Source organism: Hesperophylax consimilis, chromosome 13 (assembly GCF_061612785.1).
Source record: "Hesperophylax consimilis isolate HC1 chromosome 13, BYU_Hcon_1.0, whole genome shotgun sequence".
Classification (NCBI taxonomy): domain Eukaryota; kingdom Metazoa; phylum Arthropoda; class Insecta; order Trichoptera; family Limnephilidae; genus Hesperophylax; species Hesperophylax consimilis.
This window is the reverse complement of record NC_142848.1, coordinates 18,825,140-18,843,306: the sequence shown is the minus strand read 5'-3', so window position 1 is coordinate 18,843,306 and position 18,167 is coordinate 18,825,140. Positions and strand designations below refer to the sequence as shown.

At 39.6% G+C, this 18,167-nt stretch overlaps 1 protein-coding gene across 1 annotated transcript in view; it reads left to right on the top strand.

Annotated features, from left to right (window-relative positions):
- Positions 1–735: 735 nt before the first annotated feature.
- Positions 736–18,167, top strand: part of LOC149418539 (mitochondrial potassium channel ATP-binding subunit-like) — a 32,875-nt gene continuing 15,443 nt past the window's right edge. The window contains exons 1-6 of the mRNA XM_089638560.1: positions 736–873; positions 1,159–1,507; positions 3,834–3,989; positions 6,414–6,559; positions 7,076–7,151; positions 13,564–13,704. Of these exons, the coding sequence (XP_089494686.1) occupies positions 827–873; positions 1,159–1,507; positions 3,834–3,989; positions 6,414–6,559; positions 7,076–7,151; positions 13,564–13,704 (915 nt within the window). The 5' untranslated portion in view covers positions 736–826. The remainder of the gene's footprint in view (positions 874–1,158; positions 1,508–3,833; positions 3,990–6,413; positions 6,560–7,075; positions 7,152–13,563; positions 13,705–18,167) is intronic.

Below are 18,167 nucleotides of genomic sequence, written 5' to 3'. Positions count from 1 at the left end.
CTGTTTACTTGTGGGTCAGTAATAAGCATAAATCAACTATCATTGCAATAAGTAAAAATTTGTAACGTGAAAAAGATAAATCATAGATGAAAATATCAGATAATCTTTCAAACACAATCTAAGCAATTAGTTCAGATTTTGAATTATTTTTTTCCGAGTTTATGAAATGAAAAACAAAATATGCCAACACAAAAAATTATTGATCTCAACTAACTAACTTACCTAATGTGGCAAGCAACCATGAATTCAAGCTTACCCAGTTAACAAATCTTCAACCATTACTTTATTTAATCATTGTCCTCAACCTACACAAACCTTAAAATACAAACAGAGCCATTTTAAGTTTTTCATTTTGTGTTCCACAAATTAAACTTAAATATTAAACATTAAATTAAATATTATATTATTAAACTTATAATAAAATAAAATGTGGCGTTTTGTATAAACTACATTAAAGCCATATCTGAGGCGAATGAAATTTTTTGAAAACTTATGATTTTTTTGGTTCTTTGATGAAACAGGGAATTAGATATGTCATTAAAATAAACTTTAAAAGGAATTTTTCAACTGTCTTCGCCCTCATCCGCGGTTTTAAATTATTCTCTAATAACTCTTTCCAGCTAATATTTCTAGGTACTAAATACTTAACGGTTTAAAAACTTTTTATTCTACTGCAACACCGAACTTCCGTAACTTTTCCACAGAAAAAAAATGTTATCAGTTTTGAACTATGGACTTCTGTCGTTGACATTGACATAATTTTGACATTTCCAAAAGTTTTGTAAATATTTTTAAAATCTGAATGAAAGAAATGTTTTAACTTAAAATGTTTAAAGTATTACAGTTGACGCTCAATAGTAGAGCTTCAATAAGGTACTGTAAATGCATTTAAATCCATTTGTATATAATAACCTCAAACTGTCAAAGGGCATTTACATAATGTTTCAAAACTGTATTCTGTATTAAAAATGTTAATATAAACTCTGAATACAAAAGTTTAATCATATAAATCTATTTTGTTATCATATTTTACGAGAAACATCCATAAGATCTCATTAAATTAAGATGTTTGTCGATCTTATCTAGACATGTACGACCATTCTTTACCGTGCATTTAAGTTGTTTTTTTTAAATAATGAAACGTGTTTTATTTTGCAGCAATGTAAACAGTATCAAATGCGGTTGGAGGCACTTATTTTATTCACCCAAACAAAGCTTAAACTTCTACAAATCCACTAGAAATGCTGTCACAAAATGTACGGGAAATTCTCTCAAGCAGGGAGTGGAGGGGATCATATTCCGTCCCTCGGCTAAAATTGGCCTTGGATTATGTACTGGAACCTTCCTGAATGTTGTGTTCAATAAGTGGACTGCGGAGTGCAAGGAAGCTCCCAAAACAAGAGCATTTTTATTGAGAAAACCCCTAGAAGAACAACATCACTTTGACTGGCAGAAGTTCTGGGAATACTTGAAGCCTTTTAGATTGCATTTCCTAGCTGCTATAGCCGTGAGTCTCCTTACATTATATTATAATAAGTGCTTACTTTTTGTTTATTTATCTTGAAATTATATAATTACAAATGATTTTTCAATGCCTGTCTCACTGGGAAAATCCTGAGTCAAGAAAGACGGAGGATACATATAAGTAATGTACATGTATACTAAGGTTAAATAGAGTTATACATCATCACTTTAAGGTTAACAGAAGATTTTAGAAAGAAATAAAAAGTACATATTAAATCCTATAAATGAGAATAATAATAAAAATATAGAAAGGAAAAATGAAATAAAAAAAAATTATGTGGAAGTTAAGTTTTAAGGTATTATATTGAAATGTTCGGTGTCAATAAATAATATGGAAGTTAAGTTTTATGATGTTATATTGACATGTTCAGTGCCAATAAATAATATGGAAGTTAAATTTTATGATGTTATATTGACATGTTCAGTGCCAATAAATTAAAATCAAATTTTTTCATTTTCATACATAAATATATACATATCTATATTTGTAGGAACCATAATTAATTTTCTATATAATTTGATTGTATGCTTTACATTACCTAACTCACAAGGTGAAATCTGTTCAACCTCTTCTTGGCTCTTTGTGAATTTTTGGGGTATTATGCCGTGTTGCACTACCTTCTTCTTTAGCCAACACTTCGGACATCATTATAGGGCAGGACAGATGATGGACACAACACGGTATAATACCCCAAAAATAAATCACTATAATACTTCTGGCCATGAAAATCTCAAATCAGTGAAGGGATATAATAAATAAAGTATCTAGTGCATAAAAGAAGAAGAAATAAAGTATCTAGTGCATAAAAGAAGAAGAAATAAAGTATCTAGTGCATAAAAGAAGAAGAAATAAAGTATCTAGTGCATAAAAGAAGAAGAAATAAAGTATCTAGTGCATAAAAGAAGAAGAAATAAAGTATCTAGTGCATAAAAGAAGAAGAAATAAAGTATCTAGTGCATAAAAGAAGAAGAAATAAAGTATCTAGTGCATAAAAGAAGAAGAAATAAAGTATCTAGTGCATAAAAGAAGAAGAAATAAAGTATCTAGTGCATAAAAGAAGAAGAAATAAAGTATCTAGTGTATAAAAGAAGAAGAAATAAAGTATCTAGTGCATAAAAGAAGAAGAAATAAAGTATCTAGTGCATAAAAGAAGAAGAAATAAAGTATCTAGTGCATAAAAGAAGAAGAAATAAAGTATTTAGTGCATAAAAGAAGAAGAAATAAAGTAAAATTTTAGACATATGGTTAAAAAGACAACGATTATATAATATAACGGTACACTATTAGCAATGTAAGAATAACAAAGTGTTTCAAACCAATAACAAAGTCTTCAATTTCCTTGTGATCTTTTCTCATTAGCCATTCGTATTAAAAGATGTATAGCTATTACAGAGGTTAGTTTAGGTTGTATGTAAACTAATATTCACATCTAAGTATATGTTTTACAGTAGTTTGTAATACATAGTGGGATGACCCATTTTAACAATCTAATTCTTATTTCGTGCTTAAATTTAGTCAGTGTTTCTATTTTTCAAAGCGTACCTGGTAGTATATTGTATTTAAGATATCTTTGTCCAAAGGTACTTTTAGCAAAATGAGTTTGTAGTAGTTCTTTATTTTTGGCTCGGTATTATGTAGATTTGCGTTCATTTGTATTGTATTTTGGTGCAAATTTCTTGAAACCAGAATGTTTCTTGCAAAGAGCTGCTTCATGACTCTGTCCGAGTTCTATCTTCTCCTTATCCTATTTGGGTTTTGGACCCATTGCTTCGACAAGGCGTCTCTAGTCGACCCTTTCCTTGGGCTACTTCAGCAGCCTCCGCCTACTATACATCCAGCTTCTCCACGCCGAGCCTCTGAACATCTTCCATCTGGATTTGCTGCCAGAATTTTATGTAGTTCTATGGTATTCTAAGATGATTATTATTTGTCTTGGGATAATGGCGATTGACACCTGGTAAAATACTGTCCATATGCAGATAGAGAATAATAATAATTTTTGTGGCAGTGTTTAACTGGCATAATTCGTAAGACTATAAGAAGTTACATGCTCGGAAGGTAGGGTAATAAAGATGATGGAACACAACTCATCTGTGACTTTTCTATGAAGAGTTATAGGCCTTCGATGCATCTCTGGTTGTCGAAGCTCTACGATCCGAGATGTGCTTGAATATGTTCTCAGAATGCCACAAGGCCGATTTCTGCATAAAATACTAGCACCAATTCCAGAGCGTTGATTTGCAGTTGGGTTCAATATGAAGAATATTACTGTATTATTTAATGTAAATTTATAAATTTTTGTTTTCAGGCTGCTTTAGCTGTAGCTGCAGTGAATATCTACATTCCCCAGCTGATTGGCGCCGTAGTGAATGTAATGGCGGGTGCTCGGGATGGACGCAATCCAGACTTTCTGGATGATGTAAAAACTCCAGCATTCAAGCTTGTCGCCTTGTATATTACGCAGGTTAAATTTCACATATTTTAAGTTATTTACTATAACCTTTTCAATGTGGAAAGTTTCAGTGCGAGTAATTACTATATGTACATACTTACTATACACCTTTTCAATTCTTTTTATACATACAATGGAGGTCAAAGTGTGATCCTAAGAATGCTGATGTTATTTAACCAGTCAACAATATCGGTACCTTTTTTCAGCACCGATGTGCTTCCGAAAAACTGGTAGAGGGGGAATTCTTTTACAATTCATTCTGTAATTTGTATTTGTCCACATTCAAACAAGTTCTTTAGGCTTTTTTTTAAACTTTTTCAATGATGCACAAGCATTAAAAATAATCTTTGCCAATGAATATTATGACATATTTGTTATTTGTTTTTGGGGTGTTATGCCATGTTGCGCTAACTCCTTCTTTAGCCAACGTTTCGGACAGCATTGCAGTGTCCATCATCAGGGCAGATATGTTATTAGTAGTAGTAGTGTTATTATATTATGACATATTTTCGATCAAGATTGATTATTTCATAACAAGGTTTTTATTACATTCTTATATATTGTTATTATTATCTTTATATAAAAACACAATTTCTAATTGGGCCATGATCTTATCACTAATCACTTTTACTATAGGCTGAGAATATTTTTCTAAACCAGAAGTATTTAAAATGTGTACATTATTAGTAAATGATCAATGATAAAGCTAAAAGCAATGATAAATAAAACAATTTAAGATTCTCATGGCCAATGAGAACTTCTACTTTAGCCAGCGTTTCGGACAGCATTACAGTGTCAATCATCAGGGCAGATGTGTAAAGATTGTGGTGAAGTGTGTGCTTATGCATATAGATTTGATACTGTGTCCTACGATCCTACAAGTGCTGGTATCACATTATAATTTAAGAGTTTTTTGGGTTAAGTTTTGGTGTAGCCGTCAATTATCGGATACCAAGAACTATTGAGCTTAGCCCCGTCGCCTTTATTAATATTGATTAGATTTTTATGAATTTAAATTGCCTCCATAATTAGGCGTGCTCTATGTGTCTAGGGTCTTCTCAGAATTTTAGGAACAAATCCAAATTAATGGCCGGTACAATTAATAGCTTGTTTTGCAATTTGTCAGGGTGGCTGAGTTTAAATGCTCGAAAGTGTTCTGATATTCTTTTGGAGATCGTCCATTCTGTCTGGCTTACATAAACCTTGTCACATCGGGAGCAGCTGCTTTTTTTATATCCATCTGTTTCAAGAGGAAACTTGGTTTTTGCAGACCTCAGTGAGTCTTGTATTTTTATTGTGGTACTGAAGACAGTCTTGATGCTTTATTTTCTCAGTATCTTGGCAATTCTGTCTGTCACATTTTGCAAAAACCATGTTTCCTCTTTATACAGATGTAGTTTATAAACTCAGCTATTCCGGATGTGAAAATCTGAAATCATATATTATGTATCCAATAGTATTTATGTTTAAATATTTTTTATGACTTATTATGCTGTTTTCCTTTTGGGGCGTATATTGGCTTCCTCCTACTCTTTGCACAGATGCTTGAAGTGTATTTTATTTAAATATTTATAGAGCGGAGACGATTTACATATAGTTCCCGTGAGCACTTAGGTTATAGGCCCATTGTGCTATCTCACATTTTACCTCATTCCTTTAACAGTCACTCGGGCCCTTTAATAAAGTTCACCAGGGTTGTCATTGGATATGTGGCTATGTCTTCTGGTTCCACAATGTGTCTTCCCAGATCTCATCTCTCCTCTCCAATCCCCCTTGGTTCCCTGAAGGCCCCACAAGGGAAGAGGGCCTTATCTCTCCTCTCCATTCCCCTGTGGTTCCCTTAAGGCCCCACAAGGGAAGAGTTCACGGAGGTGGCCTCATCTCTCCTCTCCACTTCTTCTTGGTTCCCTAATGGTCCCACGTAGGAAGAGGGTCTCATCTCTCCTCCCCACTCCTCCTTAGTTCCCACAAGGCCCCATGGAGGAAGAGTCCACTCCCCGTTGGTTCCCTAAAGGCCCCACAATGAAAGAGTTCACTACCCCTTGGTTCCCTGAGAGCCCCACGAGGGAAGAGAGCCTCATCTCTCCTCTCCACTTCTTGGTTCCCTGAAGGCCCCACGAGAGAGGAGGCGCGTAAAGTGTAGGAAAATATTAGTTATTCATGTGGAAATGATATAAAAACGAATAAACATATTTCTGACAACTCTGAAGAGATCGCTAGTGTGACAAAAAAAAATTATATTGAGCAGAGGAATCCAATTTTGAAACCTCATGATTATATTATTTGAATCAACCATGTTTGGAGTACACTGCCAAAATCTCATATTTAAATCAACTCTCTATATATTCGTAAGAGTTGTATATGTATTTCCTTTTAAAGAGGTGTTGGTTTAGCACTTCTGAAACTTTAAAGGTTTGAATTACTTGTTTTTTCTAGGCGGTGTTCACCTTTGTCTACATCCACCTTCTGGCAGAGATTGGCGAAGGAGTTGCCTGTCGAATGAAACAGGATCTATTCTCGTCTATCATCAAACAGGATATTGCTTTCTTCGATCAAGAAAGAACTGGAGAATTGTTAAACAGGTTAATTCACAAAACTTAATTCTACTCAGTTCCAAAGACACACAATAGTATTATAGATTGAAAAAAAATCGAAAATTCTGCTCTGCTACCGTAATATAAATAAAATTTCCATGTACATTGTTAGAATATATAAACCTTTTTAAATGTGTTTGTTTAGAGGACTAGGTACAACATTATCAATGACTTAGCAGGAATTTAGTTAACCTGCATATTCATCTGCGAGCTTTAAGTATAAGTGTTACCAAAAATCATAGTGGCTTGCAAACAGATGGCTGACAGTTTTTGTCGCAAATCAAAGGGCGCTCTTCACCTGCTCGGGAATACAGTAGTGTGGGACATCGCTCACACACTAGAGCCTGGTTTCTGTGTCTGCGATGGTTACAGTTACAGCCCGCAGATGAGTATGCGGCTTTTCATAATCTGTCATGAAACATTCGAATCGTTTGTATGTTTAATTAATTAATCATCATGTAATAGCAAATTTAATAATGCAACATTTTGCAATAATATTTACAGATTGACCATTGACGTACAAGACTTCAAGAGCAGTTTCAAACAGACAATATCAAATGGATTACGGGCCATAACACAGGTACTTAATACTTAATGCACTACATGCAAAGTGATCCTTCTAGTATATTTTAGACATTTGACACATACTTCTTCTTGAGTCTGTGTCATTTCTAAGGATCGTGTCAGCGTAGGGAGTGTGGCGAACCCATCGCTCAGGGAGTGGAAACACGACCTGCAATAGCCATCCCAAGCTAAGGTGTGATATACCGTGCTCAGGGCTGAATGACACTGGGGAACAGTGTCACGAACGGTTCCTCCGAGACACAAGGTCGCATCTCGGAGTATACAGACCTTACCCCGGCATTCGGGGCTCTGCTGGGGTGGACCTTTTATTTCCCTAGATACTCGTGGGACCAAATATGGACTGTAAAAACAAAAACCAAAACAACACTGACGAGGGACCTTTAAGGAACCTAGGGGGAGTGGAAGGAGGAGTTGAGGCCGCCTCGGTGGACTCATCCCTCTTGGGGCCTTTGAGGAACCAAGAGGAAGCGGAGAGGAGAGATGGGACCACCCTGGTGGACTCTTCCCTTGAGGGGCCCTCTGGGAACCATAAAGAAGGACCTCCGACGGACGCAACACGGCGGGATCCCCCAGGGGATCCAGACGTGGAAATGCAGGGACCATCAGGGGACCTGGAAAATAACTTCTTTAAGAACCCCCGACTCCAACTGGGGCCCTCGGGGAACCAGCGGAGAGGGGGGGACTTAAAGAAGAGACTCACTCCAACAACCACCGCTGAGGAAGACAAGGTAAAGTCCCTGTCAGACGATGTGAAAAAAATTCACATCAGTAAGAAACTCAGTGGGGCTGCGAGGAGAAAACTCAAAAGAGAGAAGCAGGGGCGGCAGGAAGGAAACCGGGAACAACCAGGGACTGTAAAAGTCCGCTGGGGACAACCAGGGACCTCGAAGGCCGGAACCAGGCAAGGCAAACCAGGGACAGACCGGAAGCTAACGGGGACCGCAGAAGGTAACCGGGAGCAACCTGGAACGCCCGAGGAAAAGAAGGCTGGGAAGAGGAGAAGAACCTCATCAGAACCTAAACCCTTGGGGCTTTCACCGGGAAATTCCAGGAAAAAGCCCCGAGGAATTCTCACCTCTGCTACCTGTGCGGAAGCCGCTGGAAATAAAATTCGAGTGGCTGTTGTACATAGGAACAGAGAGGAAGAATTTACAAAAGAGCAGGAGGCCCTCGTGAGTGAGGCGGCCGCGGATCTGATTTTGAGCATCCCAAAGGGGCAGTTCAAACCCAGATTCGACGAATGCTTCACTCAGAGGGGCGTCCTGAAAATGACCTGCTCCGACAAGGAGTCAGAGACATGGCTGAGGGAGATGGTGCCGACCATACGGAAATGGCAGGGCTGCGACCTGGAGGTGGTGGGGTTGCAGGAACTGCCAAAGTACGTAAAGGTTATGGCAGTAATCCCCGAAAATGGAGCAGTAAGCACCGAGAGGTTGCTACAACTGCTGGAGAACCAGACTCCCCGGCTACACACAAAAAAATGGATCGTCCACGACTCGATCAGGGATAAGAACATGTATCGCCTGATCATGAGTGTGGACGAGGAAAGTGTGAAGGTGCTGAGGGAGATGGGGATGACGGCGCATGTCGGGATAAGGAAGGCCACTTTCACGGTGCGCTCTCCTAACACCGAGGAGCGTAAATAGGAGGAATGACTTAAGGATTAGGCAGTAATGGCTAAAAACTTACAGTTCATTCAAATAAACTTGCACCGCAGTCCGGCAGCGACTGCAGTGCTTAGCAGTAGAGTCACTCGGGACAGTGTGGACGTCGCGCTGATCCAAGAACCCTGGACTTATAGGGGGAAGGTCAGAGGACTAAACATGAACCAAGGTCTAATCTATTATAACGAGTCGGGGGACAGACCCAGGGCCTGTATTCTCATCAGAGGGATACCTGGCACACTGCTACCCGAACACTGCAGTAGGGACTTAGTGGCTGTGAAGCTACAGGTCACGCTGGACCAAAGAAGCAGGGAAGTAGTTGTGGCATCAGCATACATGCCCTATGACTCTGTGGAACCACCACCCTCAAGGGAAATAACGAGACTCGTCCAGGACTGCAGGGAGAAGGGTAGGGAACTGATACTCGGAGCAGATGCTAACTCGCACCACACTGTGTGGGGGAGTACGGACATCAACAAACGAGGACAGGACCTCCTGGAATACCTGATGACAGTGAACCTTGAGATTCTTAATAGAGGTAGGGAACCCACCTTCGTTATAAGTAACAGACAGGAGGTGATAGACCTCACCCTAGGAACATTAAGAGTCTCAGGATGGAGAGTATCGGACGAACCATCCCTGTCGGACCACCGACACATAGAATTTAAACTAGAGGGAGAAACAAGCAAAACGGGGACCGATACATATAGGAACCCAAAAGCAACTGACTGGACTAGATACTCGGAGGAACTAAATATAGGAATGACAAGATTCCCAGCTAAATACGGCTGCCCCGAAGAAATTGAGGACGCAGTAGAAGTACTGAGGGACTCAATGATAAGGGCATACGAAAATAGCTGCCCTCCGAAGACAAGTACCAGGGACAAAACACCGTGGTGGAGCAGAAGACTGCAGGAGCTACGGAAAATAGTAAGGCAAGCTTTCAACAAGGCCAAAAAGTCAGGAAACTGGGATGCCCACAAGCAATACCAGAAAGAGTACAAGGTGGCAATCCAGAAAGCCAAAACATGCTCCTCAGAGAAATACTGTGGGGAGGTGGAAACCATCCCACAGACTGCAAGAATCCAAAAAATTCTTGCAAAAGACCCAGGGGCAGCAAAAGGCCCATTCAAAAAAGCTGATGGAGGATATACCAACAGTTGGGAGGAGGAGTTGGAGGTACTGCTGGGGAAACATTTTCCCGGCTACAAAAAGTTAGAAGCAGATGATACCGGTCCACCACCAGCCCGAGTTACACGGGAAGGTAAGGACTGGGACACTGCGGCTAAAATAGTCACTCCCTCCAGAGTTAAATGGGCAATCAGAGGGTTTGACCCTTTTAAAAGCGCAGGAGAGGATGGAATCTTTCCGGCACTTCTACAGAGGGGCCTAGATACAATCCTACTTCCGGTGACGAAGATCCTGAGGGCATGCTGTGCCCTCGGATACATCCCCATACCATGGCGGAAGACAAGGGTAGTGTTCATACCCAAACCGGGGAGAGCTGACTACGACCAACCAGGTGCATTCCGCCCAATTAGCCTCACCTCATTTCTTCTGAAGACAATGGAGAGGCTAATGGACAGGCACATAAGGGACGGGGCACTGAAAGAGAAGCCCCTCCACGAGTTACAGTTTGCTTACCAAGCAGGTAAGTCAGTCGACGCGGCACTGCACAGGTTGGTGTACAAACTGGAGCAGGCACAAGCGACTGGGGAACTGGCGGTAGGGCTATTCCTGGATATAGAGGGAGCATTTAACTGCACCACTATTAAATCCATTGATGAAGCGGCAGAAAGACATGGACCCGACAAAACCACCAGAAGGTGGCTGAGGAACATGCTCTCAGGCCGGATACTTACGGTGACAAGGGGTGAGGTAAGCATCAAAGTGCTGGTGACACGAGGGTGTCCACAGGGAAGGGTCTTATCACCCTTGCTGTGGAGCCTGGTGGTGGACAACCTCATCCGGAAACTCAACAACAGGGGCCTATATACGCAAGGGTATGCGGATGACATTGCAACTATAATAAGGTGTTGGGATGCAGACACAACCCGAGGCCTTATACAGTCAACACTGGCAACAGTGGAAGAATGGTGTGAAGAAACAGGACTGTCAGTCAACCCAGACAAGACAGAACTAGTAATCTTTACGCGTAAAAGGAAACTAGAAGGATGGAGCAATCCAACCTTCTATGGAAAGGAATTAGAACCCTCTGACACGGTTAAGTACCTCGGAGTCATCATAGATGCCAAACTGAGCTGGAAAAACCAGGTGGAAACTGTAGGCAGAAAGGCCTGTGCTCTGATGTGGGCAACTAGGCGAATCTGCGGCAGAACGTGGGGTCTCAAACCTAAAATGATGCAATGGCTTTACACAGCCGTTGTAAAACCAAGGATCATGCACGCAGCCCTGGTCTGGTGGAGGAGAACAACACTGAAAACAGTGATGGTCACACTCAATCACATACAGGGACTTGCATGCAGAAGCATCACAGGAGCCATGAGAACCACTCCAATACTAGCCATGGGAGTGCTGCTGAACCTACCCCCACTAAACATAGAAATAGAGGGGGCGGCGATGGCGGCAGCCTACAGGTTACATTGCAATGGCCAATGGAGAGGAGAGTTGCCCAGAAACAGTCACACGGAGATAGGAATAAGACTGAGGGCAATTAGTCCGACAGCTGGGATGAAGCAGGACGGCAAACAAGCCGAATACTTCTTCGGACAGCTGTTTAAAGTGACGTACCCCACAAGGGAGGAATGGGACACGGTCCCAGGTCCAAACTCCAAACAGGAACTAATCTGGTTCACAGACGGGTCCAAGATGGAGGAAGGAACAGGGGCCGGGGTCTGTCTACAGGGATCTAAGAGGGAACTCAGTATACCTCTAGGAATGCACTGCACTGTGTTTCAAGCTGAGATGAAAGCCATCTTAGTCTGCGCACAGGAGAATATGAGTATCGGGTACAGAAATAAGAACATAAACATATGTTCTGATAGCCAGGCGACCTTAATGGCACTGGAAAGTAACCGATGCGACTCCAGACTGGTGATGGAATGCAGGACTATCCTAATAGAACTGGCGACCATCAATAAAGTAACCCTGCTCTGGGTACCAGGACATAAAGGTATTGAGGGCAACGAGCGGGCTGACGAACTAGCAAGGAAAGGGGCGAAAGCACCACTTGTGGGATCTGAGCCGGCCGTAGGAGTAGCAGCTTGCCACACCAAACTACATATCAAGAGGTGGGTCAAATCCCAACACTGGAAGGAATGGAAGAAGGCACCCGGAATGAGGCAATCTAAAGTACTCATAAACGGACCGGACCCTAACCGAACCAGGCAACTACTCGATATGGACAGAAACTCACTGAGGGAACTGGTAGGACTATTAACGGGACACTGCCATCTCAGGAGACACATGCAACTGTTGGGAGTGGAAAACACCAACATCTGTAGGAAATGTGAAGAGGAGGAAGAGACTCCAATTCACCTATGGTGCCAATGCCCGGCTCTGCTGGGAATAAGGCTCAGATACCTGGGAAGACACAGTGTGGAACCAGAAGACATCGCCACATATCCAATGACAGCCCTGGTGAACTTCATAAAAGGGACCGGGTTACTGGCAAGGGAATGAGGTAAAATGGGAGATAGTACAATGGGCCTATGGCCTAAGTGCTCGCGGGGAACGTAAGTAAACCGCCTCCGACTATAAAAAAAAAAAAAAAAAAAAAAGGATCGTGACTCACACAATTACGACCTACAACCCTAATGAACTGGGCTTAACGGAGTCAAGTTAAGGAGTAACAGACGTATGAATCCATCTCTCCCACTGCGGTGCAAGGCCATTTTCTCAAGAAGCCCTGCTGTAGATATCAAAAGGTCTCCATCAACCGGTCTCTCCCGATCTGACCTGTCACACAGTTGGTGGGTAGACGCATTCGCTGATAAGACCTGGACAAATCTCACCCTATGAACCCGGGCACCCCTGCTAAGTCACCAAACGTAGTGAACCATATGGGGTTACCTATTGGTAATCTAATAAATGGTTCCCGGGGTGGCGGTACACATAACCGCCTCCCAAATAGTTTGTTGTAGTAAAGCGCACTTGAAGTGAAATGACACTAAACTGAGCTATATAAATGATACGTTATCATTATTAAATGTAATCCTCCAATCCTCACAGTCCTGCATTACATTGCGAGTCTCGGCCACCAACGTTCCAGATGCCTGTGATACTTGATCTGTCCAACGTATCAGTGATCTCCCTTTGCTTCTCTAGCCTTCCACTTTCTCAGATTGGCGAACTACCTGCTTAAAGTATCTTAAGATACTGTTGTGTATCTTAAATAAAGCACTGATTCATGCAACAAGCTGTTTGTCTAATTTGTTATGCGATAATACTTTTAATATGTAGCCTGGGAGATTAATATTGTGTATGTAGCAATCTCAAAATCTCTCTGACCTTAAATATGGCTGACATGATATTTAACACTCTAGGACTAGCAATCTACCTTACAAACAACTGCCGATAACTCTGTCACTAGGGTCATCTACGCTCTGAAACTGAAACTCACATCTCAATATATCACAGATACTTTGTTGGCAGACAATTCGTAGCCTGTTTTGGTTGCCTATCTCTTTCAGAATGGATAGATTAGTGCATAATTTAATGTGAGTATGTAGTTCTTCTTTCTCTTTACATGTTTTAATTGAATATTTGTTGATAATCTTTCAGGTGATAGGTTCCGCTGGCAGTTTGCTGGTTATATCTCCCATGCTGACTGGTCTGACTTTACTGTGTATTCCGTCTGTGGTCATTGGAGGCTCATTCATTGGCTCACTTCTGAGGAAACTCTCGAGGGAATCCCAAGCGCAGGTATTTCCCTTAATAATTTATAATATTAGGTACATATCCAAGGTTACTTGGTATGCTCTTGTCTCGAGTCCCAATAAAAGTCTCCGTAGTTATTTTGCCACTCAAATTCAAGTTTTTTGATAAGTAGGAGCGAAAAAAGTCTTAAAGTAGTTCATATTGTAGGAGGAAAGAAATACAGAGGCCGGTAAACCATTCCACAGCCCAGCTGTCGAACACAAGAATGTGGAAAACAATAAATGAAGTTAATGGCAGTTATCTGTGTATAAATGTTGAGCGTACGTTTGACCTGTTTACCGGTGGGATCAATGATGCTAGTTCTTGGGTGCATTTCCCATTGAAAGAACTACGGCAGCATTCCCATCGATTCAAAAGTCTTACTAAGAAGAACTCTTGTGACGACTATAAGACTACGTATACACACGCAAGCCAAACTGTCGAACCGTACCACGAATTATGGGAAAGTAACGAAGCAACCGCAAATGCCGCGAAACGCCGCTTTCGGTTGCTTCGTTCCTTTCCATAATTCATGGCTCGGCTCGCCCTTCGGTTCGCAAATGTATACGCAGTATAAACTGTCGTATAGATATGAAAGAGACAACATGAAAGAGATGGATGTAAGGTATATAAAGGTATATAAAGTAAAACTGGATCATTTAACATGACCAGTGGCGGCTGGTCGCATAGTGCGTTCGTGTGCAGCACTATCTAAATTGTAATGGCTAAAATTAATTTATAATATCTTACTGAAGACTATAAAATCTATAAAAATCATTTAAAAATATTACTTAACAATACAATGCAATGAATATTATTAGGGAGAGCGATTTTAATCTCTCCAAGTATAAAGTATGGCCGCTGCGCGGCGCTCGGATCCGCCGTGTGCACAGATTTGCAAACGGACGAAAATACGTTTTTGTATGTATTTTTTAAAACACTGGACGCACGTCAATCTAGCCATTTGTACCAGGAATTCGCTGATTCTCGTGTGACACACGCCGCCGACATAACCCGATCATTGCCGAAGATTACCAATCGATGAACCTTGACCCGAGGTTACACGAATACATCCGAAGTTCGTCGAACTTCGAACTTCATCGATAGTGGACAATATATCACAGATCAGCTAGCGTCGTTATCGTGAGCCGTGACGTAATTATTGTCATTGTTTTGGTATTGATTTATCGAGTAATTTGATCAAGCTAAATACTGAACTTAATCCTTTTAATTTGTAACTTCATAAGAAATAAAAATGAGTGTAATCAGTGTCGAATATATAAGAAATAATAACAGTTTGTTTGAAAACAGTTTGTTTTTGCGAAACACAATGAGTCAAGACCGTATGAATGCTTTATCTGTACTTAGTATTGAAAAAAATTTTTGCAAACAATCCCAAATTTCACTTCGAAAGTTATAGAAGTTTTTGCTCTTCACAAACAATGTAGAATAGACCTTGTCTACAAATAAGGTAGGTGGAATAATTATTTTTACGCATAATCTTTTTGTCATATTGTTTTTATTTTGGATTGTCAGTGAACCATCACCTTTTTAGGGCAGCGGCCGCCAGTGATTGGATATTTATGCAAGTGGAAAATATGCCGTTGATAGATCAATGCACCCGCTGTGCTGGTAGAAAACGAAAGTACCTGATCTTTGATAAAGTACTTTCATTTGACGTAGGCAGATAGATCTTACAAAAGTACACAATCTTTGCAAGGACGTTACAATACATCTAGAAAATTTAAGACAAAATGTGGCAAGTAAGAAGTATTTACCATTGAATATGACTACACTCTTATGTTTCCAGTAAATTCTTAATTCGAACTTTGGTCATGTATGACAAAGATAGACATTCAAAGAATAAGTTTGTATGATTGGCGGCATTTTCGTATTAAAAAGAATACTACATTCTACATCACGGATGTCACTGATATGACAAGATTCACTTACTCGCTTACACTGAGACGAATTCGAAATACTGTATAAGACGACCTACTGCGAGCAGGTTGTCCTCCTTATACTTATGTGTTGCTACGTTCGCTATCTCACGGCGACGAAAATCTTTAGGAAACAGTTGATACATATATGTTGTATTTTATTATTTTTGAATAAATTAATGAGTTATTTATGTTATTATTATAATTTGAGAACCTCAAATTGTAATAGATATTTAATTATTGAAAACAAGCGATTAGCGATTCTTAAACGAAAAATTTTAACAGAAAAATCAGAATAAGATACTGTCACATCTAGGACTTGAACTCAAGACCATTTCCTTGCCGGGGCACCGCTCTACTAACTGAGCTAATGGGACCGTATCTACTTCGGTCATATTTAACTGTATCATATTTTTAATAAGACCTACCAACATTATGTTCATTTTCTCACCGCACATTTTTATTGGCTGCTATTTTTATGTATGTTGGCGTGTATGTACTAATGAAATGTTATTCCTTGGCTTTTTTTTAGTATTTGCATTTGTACGATAATGTAATATAAGAGCATTTTGGCACTTTTTATGTAATTTAGCTAGAGGTAGCACATGACAGCTTAATACTAAAACTACAAAATCAAAAGCACGACAATTGACGATCAGCCTGGGACGTCTCGTTCTCTTTTACTACGTATCTATCCTAGATCATTTTACTAGTTCGTGTGTTTTAAAAAAAAAAGGTTGTGTTAACAGGTTCGCTGCCGGCGACTCCGGTCGGAGCCATTCGGCATCTGGCACTGGGTGCCGGCGGCTCCGGCCGGAGCCATGAGTAGTATGTCTGCACAAACATCATTTTCCTGCCGGCACTCGCGGCGAATGGTTGTTTCTGTAGCTGGCGTTGTTGTTGACAATTGTACCAACATTTTATGGCAAATGGTTTTCAAGAAAAAATTAGGTTATTGTTGTAAAGGGCAATTTAAAAAAGTAAACGATAAGTTTGTGTTTTTTAATTTTTTTGTGTAAAAATCTTCTTATTGTCATAATGAGTGATGATGCTAGACCATCTCGTCCTAAAAAGTCTCGTCCCTTACGTAAATCTCTGCAACTTGAAGACATTGAGAGGGAGTTAGAAAATGAACTTGAGTGCGTCAATGAGTACCACCAAATTTTATAAATATTTTTTCTTCATGAGATGTGTATTACTTTCGTTATCTTATTTGATTTGCTACTAGTATTTTAGTTATTATTTGAACAAAAGACAAAAAAAAATTGACTATTTTTGTTTTATCAAAATAATAAGAAGAGAGTAAAAAGAGTGCGACTAAACGGATGAAACCGCCGGCACCTGCTAAGTGATTTTCAACCGTGGTGCCGCTTGGCACCTAGGATCAGTTATATTGTGCATAGGCGGCAGCGAACCTGTTAAAGTTAACAGTCACCCTCTATTGGTTTGTTTCTTAAGTTATTGATTGCAAGGTTTGGAACTTGACTAAATCTTTGTATATTCGTTAGCCTAAAATCTATAGAGGTCTCTAGTCTGCTCTGACTTGTCAATACTTATTATTATTTGAAAAATATGGAGTCGTTTTTTTTTTAATAAAAAAATTCTTCTTCCATTATAACCGCAGAGCGAGCAAGGTCTTCAAGACTGCTAAGGAGGCTTCGGGCCTTGTTGATATTAACGCCTCAGGGTAATTTTTTGCTTTTAGGAATATGTCATATGGTCTCATATAAAATCGTTGTGTCTCTCTTACCGTCATGGTGAGAAATATGATCTAAAAATCTAAATGGTTATAAAAAGAGACTTTGTTAATTTTTTATGAATTATTTTTGTACAAAATAACAAAGTGAGTGTAACGTTTGTGATACTTACATTTGTTTAATAGAATGTATGTGTTTTTTTTTTGTGATTGGCAATTATTTTAGTTACAAAAAATTAGGGTGAACCATTTAAATAAAAAATATGTTTGCATTAATAATTTTAATATTTTAAAAATTATATGTTTATTTCTAACTAGCTGACGTGCACCCGGAGTTGCTTGAATTTTCTCTACCTTCAATAAATATAATATAAATGTATTATATTTATAAACCTTCCGGAAGAAATTCTCTAAATGATAGTGAAAACCCTATCAAACTCCGTTGCATAGTTTAGAAGAACTAAGCGCACAAACAGACAGACGCGGATAGTGACTTTGTTTTATACTATTTTGAGATTACAGATAATAAAATTTGAAAGCGTATTTCATCACCTTTCGAAAACAGTTTTTAGTTTTCGGATACATTCTGAAATTTTCCATTTATTTGGATTTTATTGCAAAGCGTAAATGCTCCGACCCTCTTACAAAATATGCCAGAGGCCTGAAGGCTTCAAATAATTATGTGATTGTTCCATGGAAAATAAAACCAAGTGAATTGATTGCAGTATTTTAATTGAAGAAACCTTTTAAAACTTAACAGTTTGTTTTTATTATTTTGATGGAGAAGTTTTTACAATTTAAAGCAATGTATGCTTTTATAATTATCCTACCAA